Source organism: Schistocerca piceifrons, chromosome X (genome assembly GCF_021461385.2).
Source record: "Schistocerca piceifrons isolate TAMUIC-IGC-003096 chromosome X, iqSchPice1.1, whole genome shotgun sequence".
In the NCBI taxonomy this organism is placed as follows: domain Eukaryota; kingdom Metazoa; phylum Arthropoda; class Insecta; order Orthoptera; family Acrididae; genus Schistocerca; species Schistocerca piceifrons.
This window is the reverse complement of record NC_060149.1, coordinates 211,121,543-211,135,941: the sequence shown is the minus strand read 5'-3', so window position 1 is coordinate 211,135,941 and position 14,399 is coordinate 211,121,543. Positions and strand designations below refer to the sequence as shown.

Sequence of the window (14,399 nt, the reverse complement as noted above, 5' to 3'; positions counted from 1 at the left end):
ATTAAGCAAATGTCATCTGTGAAGTCTAAATCTTCGAGCCTATCCCACATTCCCCATTGTACACCCCTCTTCCGCCCCCCCCCCCCCCCCAACCCCAATAACTCTCTTCATCACATGGTCCAACACCAAAAGAAATAGTGTTGACGAAAGAATACACCCTTGTTGTACTCCTGAATTAACTTTGAAAAGCTCTGTTAGTTCTCCATTATGTAGTACTTGGCATTCATGGTCTTCATACATTTCCTTGATGATGATGATAATCGTTATTGGAATGCCATGTTTTGCAAAAGTATCCGACATGTCTCTTAGATTGAGAGTCGAAAGCCTTTTCAAAGTCAATGAAGGTAAGGTACAGGGAGTGTTGCCACTCCGCGCTTCGTTTCAGAATAATTCTGAGAGTATTGATAAGGTCCATGCTGCGTCTATGTTTTCTAAAACCTGCCTGCTCTCTTCTCAGTTGTGCTTCCACAGAATCCGTAATACGGTCTAAAATGATCCTCGAAAGTACCTTGCTCAGTACTGACAATAGGGTAATGCCCCGCCAGTTGTTGCAGTTAGTGATGTGCAAAACTGCTCACCAGTTATGTTGCACACATTCGTAGTTCTCCTGAGGATCCGAATTACCGTCTCCTTTTCCCACCCGCGGCACTTCATCTCCCGCATCAGTAGCCCAGGTCAGGGCTAACGATTGTGGTTCGCGTATGATCCCTTCTGTCTGAATGGGAGCCCTTGTCTGTATTACCTCTACTTGCTGTCCATTCATGTACACCTCCATGGCATACACCTTAGCCAAAGGTTCATCTGGACCTTTTGCAAGGCCCTAAGGACTCTGTTAACCCCGCTTCTCTCCACTGCCACTTCCTCTCGCTTCTTGATGTGTTCCAGGGCTCTTGAGTAGTTCACACAGACGGCTCGATTGCTGATGGTAATGTTGGCTTCGCCTATGTCCACAGAGGCCATATTGAACAGCATTCCTTGCCTGCTGGCTGCAGTGTATTCGCTGCAGAGCTTGTGGTCATATCTCTTGCACTTCAGTTCATCCATTCCTATTCTGGTGCATTATTTCTTCTCCGTTCTGACTCCCTGAGCAGCTTACAAGCTATCGACCAGTGCTACCCTCCCCATCCTTTGGTAGCAACCATCCAGGAGTCCATCTCTGCCCTGGAACAGACCAGTCATTTAGTGGTGTTTGTGTGGTCCCCAGGACACGTCGGAATCCCATGCAAGGAACTTGCTGACAGGCTGGCCAAACAGGCTACATGGAAACCGCTTCTGGATATGGGCACCTCTGAAACTGAATTGAGTTCTGTTTTATGCTGCAAGATTTATTGGCTTTGGGAGACGGAATGGCATAACAGTACACACAACGAACTGGGTGTCATTAAGGAGACTGCAAATGTGTGGAAGTCTTCCCTGCGGGCTTCTCGCAGGGAATCAGTTGTCCTTTGTCAGCTCCCCATTGGCCATACATGGTTAACTCATGGTTACCTCCTTATTGCAAGGACTCACCTCAGTGTCGCTGTGGCTCACAAATGACTGTTGTCCACCTCTTGCTGGACTGCCCCCTTTTAGCCGCTCTGCGGCGGGCTTTTAACTTTCCCAGGACCCTACCTTCGGTGTTGGGCGACAATGCCTCAACAGCAGCTTTAGTTTTACATTTTATTCGTGATGGTGGGTTTTATCATTTTATCTAACACGGGGAGGCCGCCAATTGTGGAATTCAGATTCGATTCATACTGCGCGTAATAAAAGCTCATGGCCAGAGGTGTAATGTGGCAAAGCACCAAGATGCACTTCTCAGCCGTTGTAGAGAAAATCGACAGTTAAAAGAAACCGTTGCGGTGAAATACTCTCTATGATCAATAATTTTCTGCAGCGTCGTGGCGCAGCGGTAAGCGCTCGGGTTCATAATCCAAAGGTCGCCGGATCGAATCTCGCGCCATGCAACCGGTTTTTTTTTTTTTTTAATATATATATATATATATATATATATATATATATATATATATATATATATATATATATATATATATATATATATATATATATATATATATATATATATATATATATATATATATATATATATATACGCAATATGGATCGAATCTGAATTTCACAATTGGCGGCCTCCCCTTGTAAGTGTTAGCGAATGTTCTTTGCCCCTCTGTGTCCTCCACCCTAGTGCTTTTAGGGTGGAGTTTTTAATGTGTTGCAGAGTGGCTGGCTTCTCCTTTTTATTCTCATGGTCAGCCAGCCATGGTAATCTGCTTTCTTGTTTTAATCTCTTCTACCTCTTTCTTACATCTCTGTGATTTTATTGTCCTCTTTTATTCTTTGTAGTGTTTGTTGCCTTTGTTGTTCTTGTTGAATTTTCTTCCTTTCAGTATTGTGCTTTACATCTCATTTGTTTTCTTCTTTCCCCTGTATGATTGTGTTAACAGGAACAAGGGACGGATGACCAAGCAGTTTGGTCCCTTTCCCCCCTTTTAAATCAATCAACCATTAGAGCTTCCACCAACTTAAACAGTCCCCTGCTGACATGCAGGGTCCATGGATTCATGAGGTCGTCTCCATACCCGAACACGTCCATCTGCTCGATACAATTTGAAATGAGACTCGTCTGAGCAGGCAACATTTTTCCAGTCATGAACAGTAAAATGTCGGTATTGATGGGCCCAGGCAAGGCGTAAAGCGGTGTGTCATGCAGTCATCAAAGGTATATGAGTGGCCTTTCTGCTCCAAAAGCCCATATCGATGATGATTCATTGAATGTTTTTATAAGCTGACATATGTTGATGGCCCAACACTGAAATCTGCAGGAATTTGCAGAAGGGTTGCACATCCTTCACGCTGAGCAATTTTCTTCAGTCGTTTTTTGTTTCGTTCTTACAGGATCTTTTTCCGGCCACAGCAATGTTGGTCATTTGATATTTTACCGGATTCCTGATATTCACAGTACACTCGTGAAATGTTTGTATGGGAAAATCTCCACTTCATCGCTACCTCAGAGATGCTGTGTCCCATTGCTCATGTGCCGACTATAACACCACATTCAAACTCATTTAAATCTTGATAACCTACCATTGTAGCAGCAGTAACCTATCTAACAACTGTGCCAGACACTTGTTTTATACAGGCATTGCCGACCGCAGTGCCATATTCTGCCTGTTTACATATCTTTGTATTTGAATACAAATTCCTATAGCAGTTTCTTTGGCACTTCAGTGCATGAACTTTTGTCTGGGAAGGGGACCATATAGACTGGCCCTTTCAGATATTTTTTATCTATATTTATGGGATATGGAAGTCCGTATCCAGGTATCGGTTTGCTAATACACTGCAACACAGTTTACAAAAGAAGACGTCAAAAGAGTTACCTCTAAAAATGAGACGATTTCCAACTGCTTTTAAGTAGAAAGCAATGTGGTGCATTACAACAGCTTAATAAATAGCGTCGCAGTGTGTTTACCAAAAACACGTTTCAGGTTCAAACCTCTATACAATAATTTTGTTTTATTTTTATTTAAATTCTGTATTTTTTGGCAAGTAGAAACAATAACAAACAAGTATTGAATCATAATTTTCTAATGAAGGTAACATGATTTTATTTTCAGTTAAGTTTGCATGAAACAAATTAAAATTTGATACAGACATGTGAAATGACTTACACCAATGATACTGATGCATTTTGTATACTCGTTTCTCTGCAGAACAAAGAAAGAATAAATTAGTGGGCATTAGCAGTAAATGGAGGAGATACAAAACACCCAGGGAAAATGCATTTGCAGTTGACCAGCCAATTCTATAGATACAGTCCAGCCTTTTGAATATCCAGATGCTTGAATCTACTAGATGCCTTTTTTCTGCCTTTGTAGTTGGTGGCTGTAGCACTGTTTACTGTAAATGAACATCCACCTGAAGATATTTTGGTGAACACACAGGATTGACACCACTTTAAATCTGTAAAGTTTGTAGTCCCATAAATAGTACACACAGGGATTTACTGTCTATATGAAGGCATTAATATATGTTGTACGGTTTTATCTTATCTGGAGTAATGTGTTTCATGTTTAACTACTTCCACTTGTCATGGAAAACAAGTATTAAAACACCTAAATTTGTTGTCTGTATTCTTGGTAGTTCAGTGATTTGTTTCCCAAACAAGCTTCAAAGCAGAAATATGTAACTGCATAAATATCTTTTGCTTTCACTGTATTAAGCTCCATATATTGTTAGCATATATAGTGCTAGAGTGATCTATTTTTGGTCCCGTATTCATACAATAGTTAAAAACATGCTTACTAAGATATTTTCTGCCATTTCTGCATATGTTTTGCCTCAGTGCCAGAGTTCGCGCTCTGCTTTTGTCAATTTTTATGTGCCACTGCATTTACGCTGCCGTACAGTGATGGTGCTGGCCACTCTTACCGAGACTACGCATCGAGTGTGACACCTTGTAGCAGCACTAGGTACCTCTTGCATGATGTCACATGCCTTGACCACAGAAAGCTCAGGTTTTAACGCAGTGTGAAATTAGATAAGTTGCGGGCCTTAGTGCTAAATAAAACAAAACTTTTCCACCACTAGATCCATAACATACATCGGCACAACTCCATGATCTTATACAGTGGTCTGATGCCATCATGAGCTGACCGTTGCATGGATACACAGAAACAGTTTGGTTTACTAAGTTTCAGACTGCAACTGCTTTCTGAGTCATTAAAACCTCTGATGGTGTCTCCAGCATTAGAAGACAAAAGATTAGGCAGAGTGCTATGCCTTGGACCATGGCCTAATGTCCACAAAACAAATATCAACAATGTCTTTGTAATTATAGAATTCAGGCTTTCATGGCCATTATTTGTGTTACTTCTACATGTAGATGTAACGCAAGTAATGGCCGTGTAAGTCTCCATTCTATAATCACAAAGAACTGTTGCACAATTGAAGAGTTTCTCATTTTGTACACTTCCCTGTACTTTTGAGGTACATTTGCCATACCAATGATAAACTCTTGTTTTCATTGAAAATTTATATTGTAGATACCTTGCTCTGTAACAGTATAGTAATTTATTTGCCCAAGGATCATTTTGCAATTACACAGGATGGCCAAAAATGAAACTGGTAAACATAGCTTGAAACCTCGTTTACAGTCTCGAGAACATTTGAATGCCAATAAGTAAAGGTCTTTTAAAATTAATACTGGCTATATCAGATGTTCCATGTTGTAAGGGACTACAAACAAATGTATTCAGATTATTATTGTTGGTGGTGTTAAACTTCCACTTCCATTTGCCTGTAATTGAAATTACATTAATGTAATTTTTGGGTGTTGACTCAATTAGGTTTAGTTCAGTTGTATACAGATGCAACAGTTCTCAACTGTTGCATATTAATTTCGAAATTAATGTTACATTGAAGAAAACATGGTAACATATTAGGGATGTTGCTTTCAGAAAGTAGTAGTAGTAGTAGTAGTAGTAGTAGTAGTAGTAATGGTGAGGATTACTTTTAACATGACTATGTTAAGAAACTAATGATCCAGAATTCCAAAATGAGTCTTGCATCATAGTAATCTTGGTAATGTAGTTTCAGTACATTAGATGCAACAATTCAGTGCATCTGTTTGTGTTAAGCAATTAGTGTTACGAAACACAGATACATGTCTGTTTTAACTTTTCAGATGAGTGCCAGAACAAATACGGAAATCCAAATGCATGGCGTTACTGCTGTCGGGTGTTTGATCTTCTTACAGTTGCAGCGGTATGTCAACATTTTAGTAAATAATATATTTTTTTTAAATCACCTGGCAGTTTATCTTCAATAATACTCTGCTTTTATTAAAGTTCCTAGTTTCGTGTTACAATGGGATTGTGTGTTTTGGTAATTCGTAAACGAACGTGTGAATTTGCCAACATTTTATTTGTTAGAGATTAATTGTTGAATCTGACCATGAGTAGTCTTTGACATAACACCTGGCTGCCACCTGTGCTCCATATTGACTAAGTCATAGCTGTTTACTTAAGGAAATAGTAAACTTCTCCACCCTCATAATTTTAAGTCTAGCTATTTGCACAAACTGATAACACTATGGGACTGGACATTATCTGGAGGAAGTGTTGTCTTATACTTGAGCTTTTCCCCTGCTATATCTGCAGAACTATCACACCACTAGCTTGAACAGGTCATACACTTAAAAAAAGAAAATTGAGGATCTGTTAGATGACAGTCAGTTTGGCCACAAGGCGTGTGACCACAAGGAAGTAGACTTTGGCAAGGTGCTTGCAGAAGCTACTTCTCAAAGTTCTTTCCATACAAGCACCCCCCAGCAAATCTTCTTTAACACCTTATGCAAGTTAGTGGGAACAGTTGCGTGCATCTTGCAGCAAATACTTGCCGAACTAGACATTTGCTAGGAGCATTTCTCAAATGTGTAAAAGTTTTGTTTGTTCAGTACGGGTTCAAAAATGTCAGTGTCGGAAAGGAAACTGGCGATAAGACTATATAACTGATCACCACAGCCAAGTAAGTGTGAAGCAGTCTTTGGTCCCTAAGTCATATAGGTATCAGAGGGAATGAACAAGGTGACCATTTGGCTAGAAAAGTGACTACTTGCACATCAGCATTGACCGTCCAAGGTGCAGATTTGCAGCTGCAAATAAGACCTATCCTCCCTCAGAGATAGAACAATGGGTAAACTACTGCCTCCTCTTAATAAATAATAAGTGTTGGTTCCAATGCTTAGATATTAAATGCCTACATGCTTTCATAATTCAATCAAATTTCTTGCTAATGTCATTAATTCAAGATTAACACCCAACCAACCAATTTAAATTTAGGATGAAATGGTATCAGTGATAAGATTTTCTTGATGATATTCTATCCTCATTGAAAGTGAGGCAGGATTGCAGGACCTGTTGAACTAAATAAGCAGTCTGATAAGTACACACCAAATACTTAATATAAATGTAAGAAAGATGAGAGTAATGAGGAGTAGCAGTAATGTTGACATCAAAATTGGAAACCATGAAGTAAGCAAAGTGATGGAATTCTTCTGCCTTGTAAGCAAGAAACACATGACAGACAAAGCAAGGACGATGTGAAAAGCTGAGTAGCACAGTTGGAGGGCATTCCTGGCTGAAAGAAGTCTAAAAGTATCAAACATAAGCTCCAATTTTGGTTTAGAGCACAGCATTTGTATGGGAGTGAATAATTTTGTAAAACAACAACAACAACAAAGCGTTTGAAGTGTTGTGCTATAGAATAATTCTGAAACTTAGGTGAACCCCACTATGTCAGTTTAATGGAAGACATTGAAGCAATTCAGAGGTAGGTTATTAGATTCGTTAATGGTAGGTTTGATCAATGTGCGACTACTGTGGAGATCCTTCGTGAACTCAAATGGGCGTCCATGGAGGGAAGACAATGTTGTTTTCGAGGAACACTGTTGAGAACATTTAGGTAACCAGCATTTGAAGCTGACTGCAGAATGATTCTACTGCTGCCAATGTGAATTTCACATGAGGACCATGAAGATAAGAGAGATTAGGGCTCATACAGAGGCATATAGACAGTCATTTCCACCCTCCTCACTCTATTTGAGAGTACAACAGTAAAAGGAATGACTAACAGTAGTACAAGGTACCATACACTATACAGTTGCTTGTGGAATGTAGATGTAGATGTTGCTGCTCTCACTTTGGCAAGCACATTATTAGTTGTCACTGTTTGAGTTCCCATACAAAGTATCTGTGGTACAAAGAGTGAACAAAACACAGTAACAATAGCAACGTGACCTTTTTTTTCCCCCAGCATGGGGCACAAAGAAAATTCCAGTGTGTATTATGGCGAAAAATTAGATTGCTGCACTACTTCAAAGCGTTTTTATTTTGATACTCTGACTTAAAAGTTCATTTGTCAATTTTTATTTTTTCATTTGAAATTTTAGAATTGTTCTTGAAGTTACATATTGAATTTTCCATTTATGAATATAATGTGTGATGTTGGCATTTGAAGTGCAATGTCAAGTGGAAAAAACTGTAATATTTGTGATATATTGTTGACTTGTGGTAGTAGAGTGCTGAAAGAAGTGGAGACAACACAGAACTTTATTGAATTGAAGCAAAATTCCAAAACAATGATTTTTTTCCTACTCAAAGAGGGTCATTTTGATGTGACTGATTCTCCATATCAGGAAAATGTACAGGCCCGGGTGACAGTTCAAATGAGTCACTTTATGATGGTATGTCAGTCAACTTGCAACTGTCGAGCATACAGGGTGCAGTTGTCTGCAAGTTGTGGCTCAGCAGTGACTCCTGTCACATGGGTTGTGATGTTATCTTTACTTCATACAGGTGGCTGGCAGAAGTGGTGAAGACTGCTGGCGGCACAAGCAGGGTGCAAGCAGAGCTCCTCACAATTTCAGCCTCATTGCAAAATTGATTGGGATCCTTGGGTTTGCAGCCGAGTGGAGAGTCTCAGCCAAACACTGTGACAGTTTTGGTTGCAGATTTCTGGGTTGTAGAAAAATTTCCACTATCAGTCACAATAAAATATTATTTATTCGCCACACTACCAATTTTGGGCTTGTGCCCATCCTCAGGTGTTCATACATTCATGTACATGTTCATATTGCTGGAGATCACTGTATAAATACAAAGAAAATTATTTGCTGGTGACTAAATGGATACAAGTGGAACAGTTGTAAGTTGCAATGCAGCATTTGTTGAAAATATGTCTGTACGTAAATAAAGATGAAGCATAATTATTATAATTATGCCGTAGTGACAGTTCTTCCACTTAGTTGCACATTTGTTACCATTGTTTCGTCCATGTTTCAATTTTACAAAAATTAGCTGCATATTTCACTGTTGCACCATGCACTCGCAATATACACTGTGTTTACATACAAACATGTTGTTCAAAGAACTTAGATGTAGGAGGTGTGAAGATGTTGCTCATACAGAAACATATAGGTTATGGACAAAGAACTTAGCCATAGGAAGTGCAAGGATGTTGCACACAGAAACTTAAAAAGTTGTTATAAATTGCAAAGTTTTTTTATCCGCATTTTCATCAGAGAACTTAAAAAATGACAGTTAAAGCTTGTGTTTACGATATGACTTCTACAAATTATGATAATGACACTTGAACTGTTGTATGATTGCTACATGAGATTTCCATATCATATAACTTTGTTATTATATCAGAGGATAATGAGCTTTTCTTTTTGAATATTTCAAGAAATATGTGGAGATAAGACTTGTTTGCCGGCATACCCTTTATAGGTAAAATTTAAAATTTCATACCAAATTGCCAACCTCTTTCAGAAAACTGGTTTTCAAATTTCTTTCAGCACTAACAACAAGCTACAACAGCACATCATCCAGTAAGACAACTAACCAATGCCACCACAAATCAGGTACTTACAAACACTTATGTGACAATTGCCCACAGTTCTACATAGGCCAAACTGGAAGGAGTTTCACTACAAGGTACTGTGAGCATATGGATGCCTTCCGGCTAAATAACTTTGATAAATTCACCTTTGCAATGCATTTAAAAGACCACGGTCACTCAGCCACAGCCATTACAGATAACCTACAAATACTACACACCGTCGACAAAGGAAAGAAAATGAATCTGCTCGAAGAGCTAGAAATTTATATCCACAGCTCTAACTCGCCACACCTTATTCTCAATGAACAAGTGGAGCTTGCAAATAAATCTAGTCTCCACATATTTCATAAGATATTCGAAAACAATAGCTCATTATCCTCTGATACACACATCAAAAAAATGTTTGCGTCACTCCAGTTCCTAGAACTCCTGAAGATAGACATTGACTGTGAATATTGTATCACAGACGTCCCTTTGACTGTTCAGAAATTTCACTAAGCCCACCCAAAGATGTAAACAACCGTGCATGAGCAGCGCCTATCAGACGGAGGGGGTCTGACAGCCGATCGGTTCCAGTCATTCCACCAGGAAGGTGGTACACGGCTTGTGTTGTCTGTAGTTCAACCATGCCTAGATGGTTAATACCGCAGTTTGATTGTGTCCACATTGTTACTTTGTGCCAAGAAGGGCTCTCAACAAGGGAAGTGTCCAGGTGTCTTGGAGTGAACCAAAGCGATGTTGTTCAGTCATGGAGGAGATACAGAGAGACAGGAACTGTAGATGACATGCCTTGCTCAGGCCGCCCAACGGCTACTACTGCAGTGGATGACCGCTACCTACAGATTACGGCTCTGAAGAACCATGACAGCAATGCCACCATGTTGAATAATGCTTTTTGTGCAGCCACAGGACGTCATGTTAAGACTCAAACTGTGCACAGTAGGCTGCTTGATACCCAACTTCACTCCCGACATCCTTGGCGAGGTCCATCTTCGCAACCATGACACCATGCAGCGCATTACAGATGGGCCCAAAAACTTGCCGAATGGACCACTCAGTATTGAATCACGTTCTCTTCACCAATGAGTATCGCATATGCCTTCAACCAGACAATCGTTGGAGACTTGTTTGGAGGCAACCCGGTCAGGGTGAATGCCTTAGACACATCGTCCAGTGAGTACAGCAAGATGGAGGTTCCCTGTTTTGGGGTTGCATTATGTGGAGCTGACATATGCCACTGGTGGTCATGGAAGGCCCCGTAACGCCTGTACGATATGCTAATGCCATCCTCCGACCGATAGTGCAACCATATGAGCAGCAAATTGGCAATGCATCCATTTTCATGGATGACAATTCATGCCCCCATCGTGGACATCTTGTGAATGACTCCTTCAGGATAATGACATCACTCAACTAAAATGGCCAGCATGTTCTCCAGACGTGAACCCTATCGAACATGCCTGGGATAGATTGAAAAGGGCTGCTTATGGTCGAAGTGACCCACCAACCACTCTGAGGATATACGCCGAATTGCTGTTGAGGAGTAGGTCAATTTGGACCAACAGTGCCTTGATGAAATTGTGGATAGTATACCACAACGGATACAGGTATGCATCAATGCAAGAGGACATGCTACTGGGTATTAGAGGTACTGTAGTGTACAGCAATCTGGACCACCACCTCTGAAGGTCTCGCTGTATGGTGGTACAACATGAAATGTGTGGTTTTCATGAGCAATAAAAACAGCAGAAATGATGTCTATGTTGATCTCTATTCCAATTTTCTGTACAGGTTTCGGAACTGAGGTGATGCAAAACATTTTTTGATGTGTGTATAATAACAAAGTTACATGATACGGAAATCTGATGTAGTAATCACACAATAGCTAAAGCATCATTATCGTAATTTGTAAAAGTCATATTCTAAACACAAACTTTAACTGTCATTTTTGTAATTTGTAATAGCTTTAAAAATTTCATGTGTATAACATCATTGTACAGCCTATATCTAAGTTCTCTGGCAAAAATGTGGATCAAGAAACTTCGAAATTTATAATAGCTTTTTAAGTATCTGTGTGCAACATCCCTGCACTTCCTATGGCTAAGTTCTTTGACCATAACCTACATGTTTGTGTATGAGCAACATCTTTGCACTGCCTATGTCTAAGTTCTTTGTCCATAGTCTACATGTTTTTCTGTAAAAGCAGGGTATGTCACGAGTGCACATCACAATAGTGAAATATGCAGCTAAATTTTCTAAAACAAACATGGATGTGAAAATGATAACAAATGTTCAACTAAGTGCAAGAACTGTCAGCACAGTGTAATTATAAGAGTGATGCTTCATCTTTATGTAAGTACAGATATATGTTTGACAAATGCTGCCTTGCCACTTAAAACTGTTCCACTTGTATCTGTTTAGTCACCAGCAAATAATGTTCTTTGTATTTATACAGTGATCTCCAGCAATATAAACATCTACTTGAATTGTAAACACCTGAGGATGGGCACAAACTGAAACCGGTCATGTGACGAATAAATAATATTTTATTGTGACTGGTAGCGGAAATTTTTCTACAGCCTATAAAGGAACAGTCACAGAGTTCAACAGCATCCACTATGGATAAAATTCACTTACATATTTCTGGACCTGCGTTGTGGGGTGGGGAATTGTAGGAATCCACATCCTAGGTTGTGGGTGCACTACACAAAGGAAGCAGCTACTCAGGTAGCAGACTGCTTGTGATGTACACGTGTAGGGTTTTCTAGGCTAGGCAGTAGTTTGAGATACACTGATGAACACTCACCAGTTGACATGCAGATAGCGAAATTGGGCTGTTTTCAGAGTAAAGACACTTCAACTGTCAAAATTTTAGCAGTAAATTATTGAAGAATCCTTAACAAAACTACCAAATCTACTGTGCTCTAGGAAATTTGTAGCACTCAAATTATTCTTGCTACTAAGAGCTTTCTGAAACCCGAAGTAGAAAGCTGAGAATTATGAAAACGTTTAAATTTGCAAAAATCCAGTCAGCTACACTATCAAAGTGTAAACAGGTTACCGATATCTTTGACTGACAAATATGTTTGTGGTGAAAAAGTAATATCCCTCACTGTGTATATGGCTCAGAAAGAAAAGCTGGGACCATATGTGCTGTTAATTGTTTACCTATATCTTAAATTATTGAGATGTAGAAATAAGATCCATTCCCTGGTTTCAGTCCATATCATTCATTGTTAAAAATAAACTGTGGTATGGGATTTTGCCGAAATTTCAACAGAAGTGGTGATTATTTTCCCCTGAGTTATCATCACCTTCATTTTTCTTCAGAGAAACATTATCAGTGGTGAGTTTTGAGCAACACGTAAGACTCCTTGTTGCCATATTAATTAGTTTTTCAGTTTGTGTCCCTTCGTCGGATTGTAGCAGGGTAATTTGTTGGCGCATTTTATCGCTGTGGCATGCCGATTGGGCTGCACTTACAGACAACAAGCTTCGGGCCTTGAAACCTCTTCCCGCGGCTTGGACGTCCTCCTCCCGCCCTTCTTGGCGGGAGGAGGTCGTTTTGGCCCGGTTACGCATTGGACACTGCTGGTTCAGCCATCGCCATCTGCTGACGGCTGCGCCGGCGCCGTTCTGCCCATGTGGGCAATTGCTGACGGTCCGCCACATTTTAATGTCCTGTCCGGATTTTAACACACTGCGTCTTGATCTTGGCCTGCCATGTAGTCTAGATGCCATTTTAGCGGATGACCCACGAGCAGCTGCTCGCGTTCTTCGTTTTATCAATTTGACAAACCTCTCTAAGGACATTTGATGATGCTGTTTTTTAATCCTATGCCTGTCAGTCTGTCTTTTATCGTGTTTTCCCTTTTAGTTGTTGTTTTAAACTTGTGCCTCGCGGTGCATTCTTAACGTAGTCAGGGCGCTAATGACCATTGAAGTTGTGCGCCCTAAAACCACAAAAAAAAAAAAAAAATATTAATTAGTTTATATCACCAAAATACAGCTGAGCCTATAAATATTCATCTCACTAACATTCTAATGCAGTTGAAATTGTGAAAGAAGCATAAAATAGCAATTGATGTAAAGCCATATCAATAGTTCATGAAAATGCCCAGTCTCAGTATACAAATAAACATGTTATTTCTTCACATGTATTGTTTCAAACCCACAATAATTCTTGTTTCACCAGCTATCGACGCTACTTAGATATTATATCATTTCACTGAAAAAAAAATCGGTAGTTGGTGGAATATCACAGTTGATATGGAAGTTTCACATATTGATCTTAATCATATGGTAAAATACACTGTCTAAGAGATACAAGAAGTTTAGTGAATATTTCATTCTGGCTTTTTTGCTGGCACGCGAGTTCGGGGCAAAGCGCTTTATATATGAACCATTTTTTTTGAAATTGATAATAGGTAGCAATATCCTTCAAAGTTTAGAGAAAAATTCAATGTGTTAACTACATTTCATATGCAGCAAAATATTGACCTAACATGCACCAAATGTGAATCCATAGCAACTTCTGTTTTCACTGCAAACTTTCTGTAATTCTTGCCGCAGTTTACTTAATCGTAAAGTATCATAATAAATATGACCATTAATGAGAACATAAGCAGTTCATCATGAAGCTGATGAAGTTATAAGATGTGCATGAATCAAATTTTTTTACGGGATAGTTTTTTTACAATCATTTGAGGAAGATTTCAGGTCGGCTGACAGCATGTGACATTCTGTTTGGTCTCGAGAGTTAACTGGTGTTGTCTCAAGAGTTCCCACCCCTGTAGGCTGTGATGTCAGCCACCAAACGGGGCTCCTGATTGGCCTGTGCCGGTAGCACGCAGGGAATCCAACTAGGGCACATAAGTAAAATAGCACCAGACCTATTACGGAAAACACCCACAGCACCCGGCAGGACAGTCAGGTAGCAGATGACAGAGCCCTCAAGGGAGCCATCGCATTAGCTCGCATGTAAATTCCAACAAATC

General features: G+C 39.7%; 1 protein-coding gene across 1 annotated transcript in view; it reads left to right on the top strand.

Annotated features, from left to right (window-relative positions):
• LOC124721347 (serine/threonine-protein phosphatase 6 catalytic subunit) overlaps positions 1–14,399 on the top strand; it is a 78,191-nt gene that overhangs the window by 38,790 nt on the left and 25,002 nt on the right. Inside the window, exon 5 of the mRNA XM_047246268.1 lies at positions 5,687–5,766. Coding sequence (XP_047102224.1) covers positions 5,687–5,766 — 80 coding nt within the window. The remainder of the gene's footprint in view (positions 1–5,686; positions 5,767–14,399) is intronic.